The sequence below is a fragment of the Gavialis gangeticus genome, unplaced genomic scaffold, assembly GCF_001723915.1.
Source record: "Gavialis gangeticus isolate Ggan-Ray unplaced genomic scaffold, GavGan_comp1, whole genome shotgun sequence".
NCBI lineage: Eukaryota > Metazoa > Chordata > Crocodylia > Gavialidae > Gavialis > Gavialis gangeticus.
Window position 1 is genome coordinate 2,246,866 of NW_017729031.1, and position 18,622 is coordinate 2,265,487.

General features: G+C 45.3%; 1 protein-coding gene across 1 annotated transcript in view; it reads left to right on the top strand.

The window, feature by feature from the left end:
- The window catches only part of ACVR1C (activin A receptor type 1C), an 88,116-nt gene that overhangs the window by 47,288 nt on the left and 22,206 nt on the right, over window positions 1-18,622 (top strand). The window contains exon 2 of the mRNA XM_019522382.1: window positions 16,867-17,112. Within this exon, the coding sequence (XP_019377927.1) occupies window positions 16,867-17,112 (246 nt within the window). The remainder of the gene's footprint in view (window positions 1-16,866; window positions 17,113-18,622) is intronic.

Here is an 18,622-nt window from a genome sequence, read left to right on the forward strand (position 1 = left end):
GAATGAAAAATAATACAGATATCCTGCTTATGAAATTATTTACAAGAATTACTTACAGCAAAGCCTGTTTATACTGCTCCCCCCCCCCCCAAAAAAAAAGTATCAACAAAAACAGCTGAGTATTTCAGGGCTTTGTAGTTCTGTAACCCCCTCTCCCCTTCCTATCCATGTGCTGATGCTGTGTGCCTTTGGTCATCCCCTGTGTCAAACAGCTGCTCACCTGGAAGCTATGGGGAGGGGGAGCAGTGCAGCTGGGAGGAGGGAGAGGTGGTGGATGGGGGTCTGTGCTGAGACAGGGAGGAGCAGGGCTGGCAGGAAGTATGGCTAGGGGTGGGCTGTGGCGGGCATCAAGGCACCAGGTAGCAGACCCCTTGGTGCAAGGGCCACACAATGTAAAGCAGGACTGCCAACCCAAGAACATTTTTTAACAATAATCTGGAACATTTTATTGACAACCAATTTTTTTTACTATGGGTTAGGGGTTTAAACTCCTCAGTTTGAACCTGGCCTTTCTCCAGGACCTGACAGAATTGTTACATTTACATTATATGTCAATAGAAAAGTTTAATTGACAATAAAAAGTGCAGGTTTTCAGTGAAAAAAATCCATTGTCTTGGGCTGGCAGCCCTGAGGGAGGTGTAACAAGAAGGCTGTGGGGATGGAGGGAGAGAAATCAAGGCAGCAGAAGGAGGAAACTAGGAATGAAGAGAGTCTGAAGGGCTCTCTCTGCAGGCAGTGCCTTGGTGAGGATGATGGGTTATGGAGATACAGAGCTAGGAATGGGGATATAACAGGACTCTGACAAAAGGACAGGTTGGAGGGGTACAGCAAGATGAGCCAAGCTTAGGGAGAAAAGAGAAGTGTCTGTATCTACTAGAATACAATTCCCGCCACAGTCTGGAACAGAACCCAAAATTTTGGAGTCTTACCATTCCTCTGCCGTCAGCAGATATCAATGAAACTGGCTGGTAGAGCATCCCATCCACGCTATTGCCAGGACATTAGCAGGATGATAATCTACTGTTGTTATTAGTTGCCCAGTTAGTTCCAACCATGCTAATGGGTCAGATGTATGTCAGTATGAGGGGAATTTCTGGCTTATTTTCTTTCTTTTGTAAACTAAGAAATTTGAAAAATTAAAAAACAACCCCCCTTTCCCCCTACCCCCCAATACAAACAAAATTGTCAGTACTAAATCACCCATCCTGAGAATATTTATTAAGATACAGCCTTTAATTATACTATATTTTCCCTTAGTGCTGCTGCCTAATTCAGTGCACAGTATAGATGTGTTCTGGGGATCCATAAGATTTGTTTAGTGGAGTAGACTGCTGTCTTGCTCTTTTTTGCAGAAGTTGAAAGACACGTATTGAATGCAGTGTCAAATTCCAGAGAGACAGGATGGTTTTAGGCTTTAAGGCTTAAAACTAGGATGCTAGTTGAATTCTATCCTAGAGAATTGGATTCTGTTCCTCTCTCTACCACTGATTTTCTGTGTACTTCTAGGTGAGTCACTTAGACCCCCAACTTGACAAGTGGTCACCACTGGTGGATTGGTTTTTTTTTGTTTTTTTTTGTTTTTTTTTTAAACTGAGTTTGAGGTTCTGGGATCTGATTTGTAGAAGTGCTGAGCATTTGCAGCTGTAACTGAAATCAGTTGAACCTGGTCTTTGAACTTATATAAAGTGTTATGTAATACTGAGTATTCTGGAAAAACAGGGTTCCTCAGTTGGGCACTAAAAGTTAGTGAATGCTTTTGACCTTAATTCTATGCTTTATTTGCCCACCTACACAATGGCATAGTATATAGCCTTATCAGGAAGGTTATGAAACTCATTAATGCTTCTAAAGCATTTGCATCTTATCTACATAGGACATTTACACTGGGGAAATTGTTTGCATTATTGTGTTGTTCACACAATGCATCTTGTTACATTGGTAGCACTGGCAAATTGCTCTGGAGGTTTTACTTCTGTTGGTAACACAAGCTAGACTCAGTCAGAACAAGTTCCATTATAGTAACAATTATACCAGAGCATAGTTTTGCGTGTATTTTTGTGGTACTCCAGAGACCTTCCCACACTGCTTTACACCCTGTTTCACTCACACCTGTTGCTCTTTTTATTTGTATACATTTATAGCTCTGGTGTCTTGGCAACCAGATGTCACGTCCCTGTTTGTATGCAGGCATATAGCCAGGTTCTGTTTCTTCATTCTTACATGGTGTAGAAATCAACATACCTAGCAAGCACACCTACTCCCCCAGTGGGCTTTTCGGCATAACTTTCCAGTTAGTTTTGTGCCATGCCTTGTCATTGCATTTCCAATTGGACCCATGTTGATGTCATGGGTTTTCTTCATCTTTGGGCAGAGGTGAGGGAACAAGGTGAGAGAAGACTTCAGGGAGATTTGGTGGCAGCTTACAAATATATTAGAGGTGAGCATCAGGGGCTAGGTGAACAACTGTTCACCAAAGTGCCCCAGGGGAAGACCAGGAGCAACAGTCATAAACTCCTAGAAGAAGGTTTCAGACTGGATATAAGGAAAAACGTCATGGTTCATGTGACCAGACTCTGGAGTAGACCCCAGTGGGGGTCGTGCAGGCACCTACCCTGGAGCTCTTTAAAAGAAGACTGGACGTTCACATTGCTGGGGTTATTTGACCCCAGCAGGCTTTCCTGCCCAGAGCAGGGGAGCTGGACCCAGTAATGTCATGAAGGGGGGTTTCTGTGTTACTCCCAGATCCCTTTCATTTGTAGTGCTGGTCAGGTTAGCAATGCCCAGCCTGTAGGTGTGCTGGGGGTTCTTCCTTCCCAGATGCAGCACTTTGCATTTCTCTATGTTGAATCTCATTTGGTTCCATTCTGCCCAACATGACAGCCTGTCTAGGTTTGCTTGTATCTGCAGCCTATCTGCCAGTGTGTCTGCACAACCCCATATATTGGTGTCGTCTGCGAACTTGGCCAATGGGCTTTCCACCCCCTCATCCAGGTCGTTGATGGAGATATTGAACAGCTCTGGGCCAAGTACCCCTGGAGTATGCTGCTGCCCACATCTCACCAGGATGACACCGATCCATTCATTTGGACTCTCTGCGTCCTACTCTGCAACCAGTTTCGCACCCACTTGATGGTCCCACAGTTGAGCTCAATATCTTCCAGTTTTCTGATCAGTACCTCACGGGATACCAGATCATAGGCTTTCTGGAAGTCAAGGTATATGATGTCAACTGATTTCTTTCATCTGGGTGACAAGTCACCTGATCATATAAAGAAATTAGGTTGGTCAGAAAAGACCTGACTGCGATGAAGCCATGCTGGCTGTCATTCAGTATCATGCCTTCTGCAAGTGTGTCACATATAGCCTCTTTGATGAATGTTTCTAGGATTTTCCCTGGCGTAGAAGTTAAGCTAATAGGCCTGTAATTTCCCAGGTCTTCATGCTTCCCCTTCTTGAAGATGGGCACAACATTTGCCCTCTTCCAGTCCTCTAGAATTTCTCCAGAGGCCCATGATTTTTGAAAGACTTTTGGTGGGGACTCTTCGATTACTTTGGCCAACTCTTGCAGCACTCTTGGGTGGAGTTCATCTGGTCCTGCTGATTTATATACATCTGATTTCTTTAATTGATTGTAATTGCATCCAGTTCTATGGCAATGGTGGGAATGGTGTCAATCCTGCCCTGCTCGTTCGGTGCCCTACCTGGCATGTTGTCCTTGATTGTTGTAGCTAGTTTTAGTTTGATTTCTACCTTAGGTTGCCTAATCTGGTTTCTACAAGCGTGGGCTATTGTCAAGTAGTCTTCCTTAGAGGCCATCCCAAGCTTCCATTGTTTGTATGCCTCTTTCTTTTTCTGTAGGAGGGCTGCAAATTCCTTGCTTAGCCAAGATGGTTTTTTGACCCTTCTGCTACTTTTTCTCTGTAAGGGAATGGATTTTCTCTGAGCCTTAAGGACTATATCCTTAAGGAATGACCATTCTTCTTATGCTCCCTTTACCTGTGGTCCTTGGTTTTTCAGGGCATTCTCTACTAGTGACCTGAGCTTATTAAAATTTGTGTTTTTGAAGTCTAAGACTTTGAGCTTGGTATCTGTTTTGTCAGTCCTGTGATGGACCGTGAACATAATGATTTCATGGTCACTATCGCCTAGGCTGCTCTCTGTGTTTGAGTTGGTCACCAGGTCATCCCCTTTGGCCAGGACCAGGTCAAGAACTGCATTGCCTCTAGTTGGCCCGTGCACCTTCTGAGTAAAAAAAAAAAAGCTCTTCAGTGCTGGTCAGGAAGGATCGTGATTGATCCAAGCTGGCTGAGCGTGCCTCCCAGGAAATGTCTGGGTATTTGAAGTCACCCATGACAGCAATGTCCCATGCATGCGCGGCCTCTGTTAGTTCATGGGTGAATGCTAGATCAAGTTCCTCCCCTTGGTTAGGCAGTCTATAGTATATGCCTACAGTCAGGTCTCTCTCACTGTGCCTTCCCCAGAGCTTGATCGAGAGGGTTTCAAGCTGCTCTTCTTTGGGGCCAACATCGGCCTGTAGGGAGGTGTACTGCTCCTTCACATAGAGGACAACACTGCCACCTCTCTTCCCTACCCAATCCCTTCTGTGAAGGATGTAGCCCTTTATGGCTGTGCTCCAGTCATGAGAGGTGTCCCACTAGGTCTCTGTGATCCCTACTAGATCGTAGTGCCCAGTGGAAAGCAGGAGGACTAGTTCCTCCTGTTTGTTCCCCATGCTTCTGACATTGGTGTACAGGCATCTAAGTCCTTCTACTGAGGTCACTGTCTGCCTGTTGTTGAAGGGGAGCTGTTTTCTCAGCTCCCATAAGAGTGGCTTGCTTGGTTTCATTGTTGATGGAGCTTTCCTGTATACTGGTCCCCGGGTATGCTTCAGTTACCATTTCCCCATCCCCCTGTGATCTTACTTTAAAGCCCTAAGAGATCAGCCATCCTGGCCAAGAAAAGGGACTTACCTTTCTGCATGAGGTGGATGCCATCTCTTCCCAGGAGTCCTCTGTCCTTGAAGTGGGCACTTTGACTGTTGGCTCCTTGCTTGCTGCTCCGTTCGGTGTGGTTGGGGGGAGCTGAGGGCTCATGTGCCTTCTTCGGCATCCAAGCCCAACTGGTGGGAATTTGAAATGATTTTGATGATTTTTTCCAGGGATGGATGTCAGACTGATTGGCTTGTAATTCCCTGGATCTTCCTTCCTTCCTTTCTTGAAGATTGGGACCATGCTGGCTCTTTTCCAGTCTTCCACCTCTCACGAACTCCACGAGTTCTCAAATATCTTCACCATAGGGCATACTATGATGTCTACCAACTCCTTCAGGACTCTTGGGGGGGTGCATCCTGTCCAGGCCTGCAGAGTTAGGGATGTTGAGCCTACATCAGTTGTGGGCCCATCTCCTGCACTCTGGATTCTATGTGTCCTGGCAAATGCCTCTGGTAAGCTGCTGGTCATCTTTAACTTGTTTCTTATTGGCACTTACTATGCTCTCATCATGTGCAGCATCTATGAGGTTTATCACTAGCCATTCTTCCTGAATTTCTTCTATGGGAAGCAGGCAAGGACTCGGTGGCAGTCGTGTCACTAGGGGGCCAGCAAAGCATCACCTGAGTGCCAATTTAGAGGAGGTACCAGTACAGCACTCCTTCCCATCCTGCCCCTGCGGTCTGTGGTACCCAGCAACCTCCCTTCCCTCCTTCAATGGCAGCATGTCAAATATACAAGGCCCTGTGTATGCCCAATAACCAGCATTGCAGCTGTTTATTTCAAATTTTCTAATGGAAGTTTGCAAGTAGGGTTGGCTACCCAAAAAGGCAGTGCACACGATGATAAAGTAGTCATGGAGATTTTAGAATTTGAATCCTATCTGTGGAATACAGTGACTTTTAGGTGGCTTTCATGAACTATCTCAGTTTGTGCTGTGGGAACAGTCCCTCAGTGCATATGGCTTGGGAACAGCAGAGAGGGTATTCACCTGCTATGCTGTGCACGTACCTCAGAAGAAATGCCCCTATATCTAAGCTATGATCCATAGGGAAATAAAAGCCAGCTCTTGGTTTCAGTGCAGCTGCTTCATGCTAGTTAACATGAAGCATTTTCATCGTATTTCACCTTGATGTCAATCCTCTCAGGTAGGTGAGCCCCTGCATACTGGTCATCATGAACACTGTAGAAAAAGTCATTGGGGAAATTACTCATTCTGGTTTTAGATTACAGTTTGAGTCATGTGCTGTAAGAAAAAAAAAAAGTGGTAGGGCCACCCATTATACAAAGAGAAAACAAGATGTAGTTATTGAGCAGAATGGTGCTCACTCATTTCAGTAGGTGTGCTGTGGGGAAAAAAGTAGCATGTGACCTTATAATTAAAGACTGTGCTGCAATGTATATATGTAGAGAAGGTGAATTAGTGTTGCATGGGTAACACTGAGTCCAGAATTTCCTGTAATTCTGGTTACAGGGTTCTTAGATGGGCATCAGAAGGACACCAGCCCACCAACTGTTGATGAAATCATCAGCAAAGCTGACTGCACTTTATCATACATCAGCAGATGCATGACAAATAGAACCAAGGAGGTGATACTTCCCCTCTGTGGCATTAGTCAGACTGCAGTTGGAGTACTGAGTCTGGTTTTGCGCTCTGTACTTCAACAAGGTTGTTGATAGACTTGAGAGGGTCCAGAGGAAGGCCACTCATATGGTTAGGGGCTTACAGGACAAGCCCTATGAGGAGAGACTGAGGGGCTTAGACCTCTTCAGCCTTTGCAAGAGAAGGCCAAGAGGTGATCTTGTGGCCGCCTACAAATTCATTAGGGGGATGCAGCAAGGGATCGGAGATGCTCTGTTCACCAGGCTGCCTCTTGGGGTAAAAAGGAACAGTGGTCACAAACTGACAGAGAATACATTTAGGCTAGATATCAGGAAAAACTTCAAGGTGCGGGTGGCCAAAATGTGGAATGGGCTTCCAAGGGAGGTGGTGCTCTCCCCTACCTTGGGGGTCTTTAAGAGACTTTGTCATGCATCTGCTGATGCATGATAAAGTGTGGTTAGCTTTGCTGATAATTTCATCACACTGATGACTCATGTTCATCTCGGAGTCCACTAGGACTTGGAGATCCCTTTCTGCTTCTGTGCTGCTGAGAAGGTTACCTCCCAGCAAGTAGGTGTGCTTGATATTTTTGCACCTTAGATGCAGCACTCTGCAATTTTCTTTGTTGGATAGGGATCTGGATAGGCATGTGGCTGGGGTCATCTAACCCCAGCACTCTTTCCTGCCTAGGCAGGGGGTCAGACTCTATGATCTGTTGAGGTCCCTTCCGACCGTAGCATCTATGAAGCTACGTAAGTGCTTGACTTTGCAAACTTCATAAGATCCTTTCTAACGTAGCTTTTTTGTGCAGCACATAAAGTCATTAAGGTGAGGTGACGGAGAGCAGTTATACTGAAAGTGTGTCAGCTTATTTCTTTTGAAGATTTGTTTATTGAAAGGCTTTAGGTATGTCCTGAGTCTTGTGGGTTAATTAAGGTTGTACAGTACACATGCCTTTTAACCTTTTCATAACTGAGATCATAATTTTTTTCTGTGTAAACAAAAAAACCCCGTGCCTTTATCTCATGTGAATTCATAATGTATGGTGTAAATTCCTTTTCTACTTTCTATCAAGTTATAGCTATATGAGTCCGGACAGTGCTCTGATTCTACTTCTTAGTGATTACCTTACATGTAATGGCATTTTTTCTGTGAGGAATTTGTTTGGAAAAGCTGTGCTCTTGACTGTAATCTATCACAAGTAAATTATTTGTTAGGTTTAGGGCAGTAGGTGTCAGTATACCCATGTATTTTGTACAGACGTAGTTTGAGAAGTAGGCTGACTTATGACACTTTGGTCTTTCTATTTGTGTTGCACTGATGAGACCATATCTTTTACAAGATTTAATAGGGTTCTGAGTTTTATGAGCTACATAGGTGCTACGCAGACACTAACCTGCAACTTATCTCATGGCACTGGTTTTAACTTTCACACAAAATTATGTGTGTCTCTAAAGATTTATTATAGATGGGGTATTTAGAAATGTTATTTTGGTAGGGTTTTTATGTGACTATTTTGAAGAATATAAAAAGTCATAAACCAGAAGGATACTATGCCCATCAATCTTTAAGCTTTTAACCATCATAAAGATGATTAATAAGTAGCATATATAATCATAGTTTGTAAGCCACAGTTACTTCAGTTCACCTTAGTGCAAAGTTTTCATATACAGTACTGAGATCCATGTTAGTTGCTTACCTGGTACTTAGGCTGTTGATGCAGAATTTGTACTGAAATACATTTCACAGAATCCATATAGGCCGAACACAGAATTAGGGTTGCCCAGTAATAGCTCATGTTGCTTTGGAACATCAATTTCAGCAAAACTCAAACCTCTGAAAATCAGGAAACACAGAATTCAGGTCCATGTCAATGGAAATGTAACTGTGTTCCTCCTGGAGTTGGTGGTAGCCATCGAGAATGATCTGCATCATCTCCAGGTGCATTCACTGTGTTAGGGGTACCTGAAAAAGCTTGGTAGATCTGTGCTTGGGATAAAACTGAAGTGCTCTATGATTATGATTCTTGGGGGAGGATCTGCACCTTTATTTCTGCTTTTCCATGGTGTTTGTGATAAAGGAAAAAGGTGCCTATGTACCTGGAGGGATTCAGCACATCTCATTTCAGCAGTTTGGTTGGTCTTGTCAGTAGTTATGCATAGTAGCACCCTCATCATAGGGACCACCAGCAGTGATGTCTGTAATATAGCTAGAAATGTGTGGGTGCAGATAAACAGGCCATAAAAATTAGCCACTGTGAAGTGTTTTCTAGGGTATGCATCAGTATCCATAAAGTAGGTGTTGAGTTCTTAGTTAGCACAGCTTACCTAGAACAAAATTTGTGTTTGACAAAGCTTGTGCTGTGGGGGTCTATGCCCTATTTCCTGGGTGAGATGTGCTGTCTGCAAAAGCAGGGTGGGGAGGAGATCAGCTCATTTTCTATTATTTTGAACAGAAATGGAATTGTGTAAATTCTTTTTTTAGTAGAATTGTGTGATAATGTGTCTTCCAGTTGTTACATTGGTTTACACTTGACTACAAAATGACTCTAAGGCAAGGGACAAACATTACACACAAACCTGTGTAAGTGATCAGAAACTGGTTTAAACCTGTAACACTACAGATCATATGCAGTGCAGTACATATAAACCAGTTTGAAAATGGCTGAAACCAGTTTGCGATAAACCTGTTTAAATGTAATATCTGACTTAACTGTTTTGGATCAAATTGATTTATGCAATCTCTGTCCCAGACCCCTTGCTGGTTTAAGCTAAATCAGAGTCCCCCAGCATCCCGGCATGCTCTCTGAGCTGGGCAGGGCTCTCTGCTCCACAGCAGGGCTGGCCCCTCCCCTCTGCTCCCTGGCTGCAGCTCTGGCAGAAACTGCAGGCGTCTGCCTGGCTTCTGCTTCCGGCCCCCCCTCTAAGCAGGGATTCCGCCGTCCCCTCTGCCTTACCCAGACACACAGCTTTAGCTAGCAGACCACATGCTGGCTACGGTCTGCACTGTGGCAGATGGGACAAAGGCAGAATCAACAGGTAGCTGGTAATGTCCCTCTGTTTTCTTAATGGGGTGATAAAACACTGAGTTAGGGGTGATGAACACTGTGTTATCAATTCCCTGCTGGGCTCCTCGGGTGGTGGGGGGGAAAGGGGCAGCAGGACAGGACCTCTCCCTAATCAGAGCATCCTGCCAGGGCCTGGCCACACCCCCTTCAGCTCAGCACTTAGGAAGGGAAGGGAGGGCTTCTCTAGTGCTCCCCGGCTTCTAGCCTGAGCCACTGCAGGCATATCCCTGCATTTTTTCAGTCCAGAAGGGATGTCCTTATGGTTACAAACTGGTTCAGCCTATCCAGCTTAGACTAACCTGCAAAGATTGAATCAATTCAGGCTCAGGCTTTTTGAATATCTGTCACTAGCCTGAGTGTTTCTCTTCCCCTTCTGCCCATAAACTTTATGGTAGTGAAATGGAGAGTCATGATGATAAAAGCCATGGCTGAAAATGCCTGGAGGATGAACTGCTGATGAAACAGGGAAAACAAATTACAGGGGTAATGTATGTCCTTTCATATTGGTACTTTTATTCTATGTTGGCTACAGTAAATTTAAGCATGTGTGTCCTTTCTCTTACAGAAGCAGAAGGCATGTGTGTCCTTTTTCATACAGAAGCGGAAAGAGATCTTGGAGTCATAGTGGACTCCAAGATGAACATGAGTCGTCAATGTGACGAAAACATCAGCAAAGCTAACCACACTTTATCATGCATCAGCAGATGCATGACAAATAGAACCAAGGAGGTGATACTTCACCTCTGTGAGGCATCAGTCAGACCACAGTTGGTGTACTGTATCCAGTTTTGGGCGCCATACTTCAGGAAGGATGTGGATAACTTCGAGAGGGTCCAGAGGAGGGCCACTTGTATGGTTAAGGGTTTTCAGGCCAATCCCTATGAGGAGAGACGAAGGGACCTGGATCTCTTCAGCTTCCGCAAAAGGAGGCTGAGAGGTGATCTTGTGGCTGCCTACAAATTCATTAGGGGGGTGCAGCAAGGAACCAGAGATGCTCTTCTCACCAGGATGCCTCTTGGGGTAACCAGGAACAATGCTCACAGACTGACTGAGGGCAGATTTAGGCTAGATATCAGGAAAAACTTCTTCACAGTAAGGGTGGCCAAAATTTGGTATGGGCTTCCTAGGGAGGTGGTGCTCTCCGCTACCTTGGGGGTGTTTAAGAGAAGGCTGGATAGGCATCTGGCTGGGGTCATGCGACTCCAGCACTCTTTCCTGTCCAGGCAGGGGGTTGGGCTCTATGATCTGATGAGGTCCCTTCTGACCCTAGCATCTATGAATCTATGCATCCTTCTTAGTCCCCCTCCCCCTGCCATCCTCAGCAACATACAGCCACCCTGCCAACATTTTCAGCCAGCCCTGGTGTCTCCTTTCTTTTCTCATTAAGCTGTCATTTTAGGAATCATTAGGGCATGAAATATTGCTTTTTGCTGTCTGACACCCTTTGCTGCTGTGTACATGCATCTCCTGTAGGGCTCTTGTACTTCCTTGGTTATATAAGATGAGCTATACATTGAATTAGTTCCCACACTCTTATATCCATATTCAAGCCTTGCATTCACAATGAATTTCTTGTACACCTATTCTGACCTCCTCCTCCCATCCCTGAGGTAGTGCATTCTTTAGCTGTCACTTCTGGTACTAAGTTTAGCTACTCTTCATGTCCAGGAGGGCTACTAGGCACTGCTGGGCAATCTTAAGTCTCCATAAATAGAATGTTTTTGGGTATCTAATTTTCTCTGTGTTAAAAAAAAATCTCAGTACCCGTATCCAAATCTGTCCCATTTCTCCCCTCCACTATTTCTGCCTCCCTGGCAGGAGTACTGCAGCAATATTGCCTGCAGGTTCATTCACTGAGCACAAATTAGCTCCTTGCCTTCTGTTGCTGTGCCTGTTCATAACAGCTTGGTTTTTGCTGTGCTGTTCCTTCCCATTCTTTGCAATCCATAGTGAGGCATAGAGATGGAGGAGCTGGGGAGAGAATGCAAAACAGCAGGGACTAGCATGGAGTCAGTGGGGATGTTTTATGGGGAAGGTGGCTATTTATAAAGAGACCTGAGAAGAAGGATGATCCAGGAAATTAGGGGGTAGACTTCGTGTGTGATCTTGGGCAAGTCACTGACAGCCTGTGTCTCAACAAAAGAGTATAAGCATATTTTTCTTTATTGCAAGCATGTTGGGAGGCATGCAGATACTACAGAGATTGGATCCATGTAAGTTACTGTCATTGATTCATTGTAGGGGTTTGGGAAGGATAGGACAGAAGTCCACAGCCTCTTCCACAGAACAGAACAGCTCTGATTGCCTTGTTTCACTCATTCTTACCTGGATTTTTCTAATGCTCAAGGCTCCCTGTTTCCATGTTCAGACCTCTTCCCCACTGCTCCAATTCCTCCATCATTTCTTTCATTACATCCAAGTCTCCCTCATAGCCCTACTGCTTTGAAGCTCCCCTACCATCTTGTCACTCCATGTCCAGAATAAATTTGGAGGGGCTATGGCAAGGTGGCAAGATGTAGGCACTGTGGGAAGTGCAGTTCAGGAAGGTCAGAGAAGTGTGAAGTGACCAATTCATCTCAAAGAGATGTTTCAGCTGAATGAGACCATTTCATGGCTCTGGAAAAACAGCTTGGAGAGGTGTGAATTGCTCAGTTTATCTCAGTGAGCATTCCTGTTCCTTCTTCCTAGTGCCAACGTTTGTTGATTCTGTACACTGCAGCCTGCCCAGTCTCAGGTCCTTACTGAGCAGCAGGGCTTCCCAATATGCACAGTTGGTAGGGGAGGTCATACCATAGGGACAGCATCTCCTCAGATACCAGCTTCTGGAGGACAGGAAGAGAAGTTGAACACATTTTAGAGCACACATCCCGCCAGATTACAGTGTGAATGCATGGGGCACAGGAGAAGTTGCTCAGACTCCTTCCCCTAACTCCTGGTTATCTGCACAGGAGAAGAGAAGGTGGGATTGGCTGGCCTTTCCAACCCATATTCCTTCCTCATGTTTCCCTTCTTAGTGACTAACACCTTTCTCTACCATGAATCTTCATTTGCTTACTAATCTGCCACAGCCCAATTATACTCTTCCACTCTCTACATATCACCAAACCTTTCATCCTCAGGCCTTCACTCTCTCATATACATTCTTCATCAGTGCTCTGAGCCTTTGTTTTGTACCTGTGCCCCAAAGAAGTTATAACACTAAAAATGTTATGAGCACTTCATGTTAGAGGAGTAGTATATCAGCAATACCTTCATCTTAAGCACAGTCAGCTTCACAGTTAAGGAATACATGTCATTTTCTTATCTTTCTTAATCAGTGTCACCTAATTAGTGCTTATCCCTGTTGAAATAATATCTGGTAGCAATGTGCTTAACAGCTATTCTCACATATCTCTACAGTGTAATTTACTTTCTCAGAACCTACTTAGAGGCCTTTCTAACTTAGCAGTAGAAATTAGCTGGGCATGTTTCCCAAAAGGTTTAAAAAAACAAAACCAAACCTCAACCAAGGCATAAGCATTATTATTTTCTCAGATTTATATCATGGTAATGCTCAGATCTATAGTTCATGATTGCAGCTCAGGTTCAGTGAGCTTTACACGTACCCTTGAGTCGCCAAATGTTTGTGACCATGGCTGAATCGTAAACCCTGTTATTTAGGATTGCTGCATACTGACTTTCTAGTCTCTTCAGAGCATGAAGAGCATGTAGTTTTTTTGGAGAGCCAGACTTTTCCTTTAATGTTTTTTGTATTTTTACAGAGTGCCCTCTAAGGGGGTTCCTTCCCTGGAGGCTTCTTTGGTCTGAGAGAGTCCTCTGAAGCCAGCTTAAGTTTGTCTGCTAGAGTAAGGGAGAGGCCAGGCTCTTTCTCACTCTGAGACCTCAGCCTTTCAGGTGGTTGTACATGTGATAGGGGTTTAATCCTCAGGGTTTTATTCTCTTGCCCCTAAATTGAATCAGTGGGAGATAGAATAAAACCCTGAGGACTAAACGATTTCAGTTTATCTTTTCTGTCATTGTCATGTTATGGTGAGGGGCCCTATTTTTTTTCAGAGCCAGAGCCTGCCCACAGCTGGGAGGGAGAGGGGGGTGGTGTGAGCTGCCGGTGGGCTGAGTGGCCCCTGAGCTGTTGGGGGCCCTGGTCCTGCCCTCTGCAGCACCCAGCCAGGTGGGCTACTAGTGGGCTGGGTGCTGCCTGAGTTGGTAGGCACCTGATCCAACCCCCGCCACTGCCTACCCAGGCTTCAAGCACCTTGCATGCTATCCCCACTGGCTTCTTGCACCCCCAGCCACCCTCCTGTCACACCCCTGTGCTGCCCCTGGGGCAAGCCAGCCTGTTCTGGGGTGGCCCCAGGAGTCCAGCTGGCTGCAGCAAACTGCTATAAGCAGGAGTGAGGGGCCCAATCCTGCTTTTGGCAGAGCCTGCCCTGCCTGCAGCCTGGGGCTGAGCTGCTGATCAGTCAAGCAGCCCCTGAGCTTTAGAGGGCCCTGGTCCTTCCCTCCACAGTGGCGGCAGCCCCCAGGGCTACTTGGCTGGGCTGCTAGCAGGCCAGGCACTGCCCCAGCTTGGAGGCAGCACCTACCTAATCCAATTCTTCCCCAGTCCCACCTAGGGAGCAGCTCCTGATGGCTTCCAGTGGGTGGACTTGGGGAATATTTGGATCTAGCCAGGTTGTACCTCTGAGCTGAGGCAGCACCCAGCACGCTAGCAGCCTGCTGGGCAGCCCCAGCAGGCGCTGCCACTGCAGAGGGTAGGATTGGGGCCCCCGGCAGGCCAGGGGCTGCTCAGCTCACCGGCAGCTCACCCCCTGGCTGCAGGCAGGCACTGCTGGGGGAAAAAAAAAAGATTGGGTCCCTCCCTACTTCTGCCTTCATCAAGTGCCTGCTGAAGGTAGAAGTGGCGAGGGGCCTGATCCTTTTTCCGCAGAGTCTGCCCACCTCTCCCATGGCCAGGGGACAAGCTGCCAGTGGGTTGAGTCCTTCCCTCTGAGGTCCTTCCCTCTTCCAGGTGGGCCGAGTACTTCCCACTGAGGTCCTTCCCTCTGCAGTACCAGTGCCCCCAGTACGGCCCAGGCAGGCAGCTGGCAGGTGAGGTGCTGCCCTAACTCAGGATCAGGGAAGAGTTGGATTAGGCTGGGGGCTGCCTCCGAGCTGAGGCAGCACCTGGCTTGCTAGCAGCCTTCCCAGGTGGCACCAGGGGGTGCTGCCATTGCAGAGGGAAGGGCTGGGGCCCCCCCACAGCTCAGGGCCCACTCAGCCTGCCAGCGGCTTGTCCCCTGGCCATGGGAGAGGTGGGCAGGCTCTGCCAGGAAAAAAAAAAAAAAAAGGAATCAGGCCCCTCACCACTTCTGCCTTCAGCAGGCGTTTAGTTTGCAATGATGCAGTCATTTAAAACTCCCAAAAGTCTTGCACGTGTACACTGGGTTGCTGTTAAGCTACACAAAGTGACATTTTTGTCATACGTACATGTTAAGGGTGTCACATGTATGAGTGCCCTCAGTGTCTCACTTTACCTGACTCTCCATGACCCATCCAGTTCTGCTCTAAGAGAGGGGCTTTGTCTCTTTTTATGGAGACCAAGGACAACCCAAAGTCTAAATAGCACAGTAGACAGACTCTCTGCTCCCTCCAAAGAGTCAAGTCATTCATCTGTCCCCGGTCCAGCCCATACAACCCGTAAAGGTATTTAGCTGTTCCCTATTCAGTATTTACAAATTCTCAGTCCCAAAACTCCACAGCTGCTCAGTTGTCTTAGTCTCCAAACTCTTTCCCAGAGTTTTCTAGGAGCTTGCTTGTTCAGCCTACTCTCCCATGGTTACATTTATCTCAGTCTCCTCTGGCCATCTCACCTTTGTCAATGTTACCAGAGATATGTCACCATAGTCGAGACTGTTGTTGCTAAAGATTCATCTGGTCTTGCTCTGCACTAGCCAGATATGGTGCTTCACTATTTGTTTAACTTATTCTTTTCCCATACACCAGCTATATGGGGAAATTAAGGCATGCAACATTATGAGAACATAAACACAATTAACATGAGAATCTTATGTTCCAAATGAATCACCATGAGAATCTTAGCTGATGTTCCAATCAGAAGAGCCAGAGGGGTTGCATCTGGAAACCACTCTGCCAAAAAATACCAGATTTGGACCTTTAACTGTCTCTTTGACCCTAAGGCAGTGGTTCTTAACTGGGGAGCTGTGGCATGATGCCTTGAGAATCTGTGGGAGGTGCCTCAATGCTTGCACTGCTGCTGTCGGGAAAAGCTGGCTGGCACATCTTGACTTTCAGAAGGTATATCAGAGCCGAACCAGGAAGAGCCAAGAAGTGGCACATCTGCCTGCAGCCAGGCACACCTTTCTGCTAAAGCTGCTTTTCAGTTTGGCTCCAATATGCCCCCTGAAAACTAATGTGTGAGGTGCAGTTTAACCTTGTGGTGGCGGTGGCAACTGTGACAGCACTGCTGCCTCCACTCCCCTGGGCCTTGTGCATCCTTTTGCCCACTTCCCATCCCCTCAGCACTCCCCAGGTGCTTTAGGTGCATCCTGGTACCTCATTTCTGCCAGCCAGGCATACCTGGACTCTTTGTTAGAGGCCCAGGGCTAGAGTTCAGGGCAGATTGCCCTAGGGAACTAAGAGAAGAACTTGCTCCAGTGGTTCCTGATCCTCACAAATGACCTTGAGCCATGGGTAGGGAGTTCACTGCTGCACAAGGATCAAATGCATGCTGAACCAGGCAGAGCTAGGGGAGGCTCTCTGTCAGTGTCCTGAAGGGGTGATTAGAATATAAGTACACAATCAAATAACATATTAATTAATATCAGAATTATAATGTTTATACTATAATAGTCATGTTAGGTTTTTAAATGGGGCACTGCAAAATTCTGAAAAGTTTGAGAGTTTGTTGAGTCTAAAAAAGGTTGAGAGCCTCTGCCATAAAGAACAGTGAATTTCAAATGTGCAGATTTTAGAGCACTCTTAGGAGTTGTTGTTTTTTTTTTTAAACAGAACGTGACTCTCAACCTTAGGTGTAGCAGAGCTGGTGTACTGCTGCACTGAGGAAGCTGGGGAAAGACTCCTGTTGACTCCGATTTGGGATCATGCCTTAAAATTACAACTGAAATTAACTTTATAACATGGGATACTGACTTAAAATCTCTCTCCTTCCCTCCCTTCTCTCTCTCCCTCCCTTCTCTCTCGTATTAAAGCTTCAGAATCCTCAAGCAGACCAAACCTAGGACCTCTGATGCTGGCCATGATAGTTGCTATCCCAGTTTGTATCTTGTCTCTAGCTGTAATGCTGACTATATGTATACGTCAAGGTCGCTACTGTGCATACAGAAAGAAAAAGCGACAAAATATTGAAGAGCCCCTATCTGAATGTAACCTTGTAAACTCTGGAAAAACTCTTAAAGATCTTATTTATGATATGACAACATCTGGGTCTGGATCTGGTATGTATGCAATGCTAAACAGAATAAAATATATATGTTTGTTAGTAAATGGGTAAAAGAACAAAATCACAATACTATCCATTCCATTTTCTCCATCCAGTATAGACAAAAATATGCTGTTAAAAGTTTTCTGCTGATAAGTACAACAGTTTGTTTTTGTACAAGTATTTTCACCACTTAGAATGGTAAGTACTAGTAGAATCTATCTACTAGTAAAGAGGCATATATTCCATTATGCCCACAGTACAACTGCATGAAATGTATTGCCCTATGGATACAACAGTAGGTCAGCTTGTCACTGTTAATTATTAATAAAACAGGGTCATAATGGCTAAGTACAGACATTTGGAGAGGTTAAATTGGGTTCAAAATGGCCACCCAATTTAAAGTTAGCTCATCCTGGTGCTGACCTTATACTTACAGACCCGTCTTAGTGATGGCAGTCAGTCTAGACCTGTAACTGTACAGAAGTTCCAGGCACAAAAATCAGTCTAAAAATTGCAGAAGCTGGTTTAAGATAAACGTGGATCTGTGTACTATCAAACTTACTCAATTTAGGTCAGACTGTTGCGTGGAACTTCCCCGTGCAGCACCAGGGCTGGGAAAACCCAGCCACTGCTGCAGTCCCGGGGCTGTTCTTTTCACAACCCCCCTGTGGGTCATGCCTGCCTCCCCACCCTACTTGTGGGTTATGCTTGCCCCCCCCACACTTGCAAGTCACTTCTGCCCCCCACCCCTCATGGATCACACCGCCCCCCACATCCCCCAGTTAGCCCTCCCATCCTGACTTACCTCATATCAGGCAACCATTTTGAATCGATTTAACTTCCCCCTAGTGCCCCCAAATGTCTGTACCTAGCCCTTAAGAGATGGCCAGATGTTTTTGTTGGAACAGTTTTCTTTCAAAATCAAAATATTTTAGAGGAAATTTCAATGTTAATGAAGTTTATCAAATACAAAAAGTTAAAATGTTTAATTTTTGATACTTTCAAAACATTTAGACTTTTTATGGTAACTTTCTAATCTTAGCATATTCAAATGTTGATAGAATAAATGAAAAATGTTGTAATGAATATGTAATGTTTCAATATAAAGTCTAAATAAAAAAAAGTCAAAATGACATTCCCAAATAATGAGGGTTGTTATCACCTGTGAAATGCAGAGTTTAGTGAGTATCAGGTAAGTTATAATGGACCATGACATCATTGTCTATGCTAAATTGTCCGTGCCTTAATATAGTGTTTAACATAGATGCTTGTCCATAACTTCTGCATTTCACAGGTGATAATGACCTTCCAGAATAATCTTGTTCCTCCTTTATCAGATATATACTTTATATCATCTGCCCGTTGGCTACTTGATAATTTCTCATATCTTTTTTTTTTGGTTTTTTTTTTTGGTTTACGTATGGAGTTTTACACAACTTTTTGTTCCATCTGCTATTCAGCTCTGCTCTGTCTGCTTCTCTCCCAGAAGCCTGAGACAGTATACTGTGCTACCTGAAAGCTTG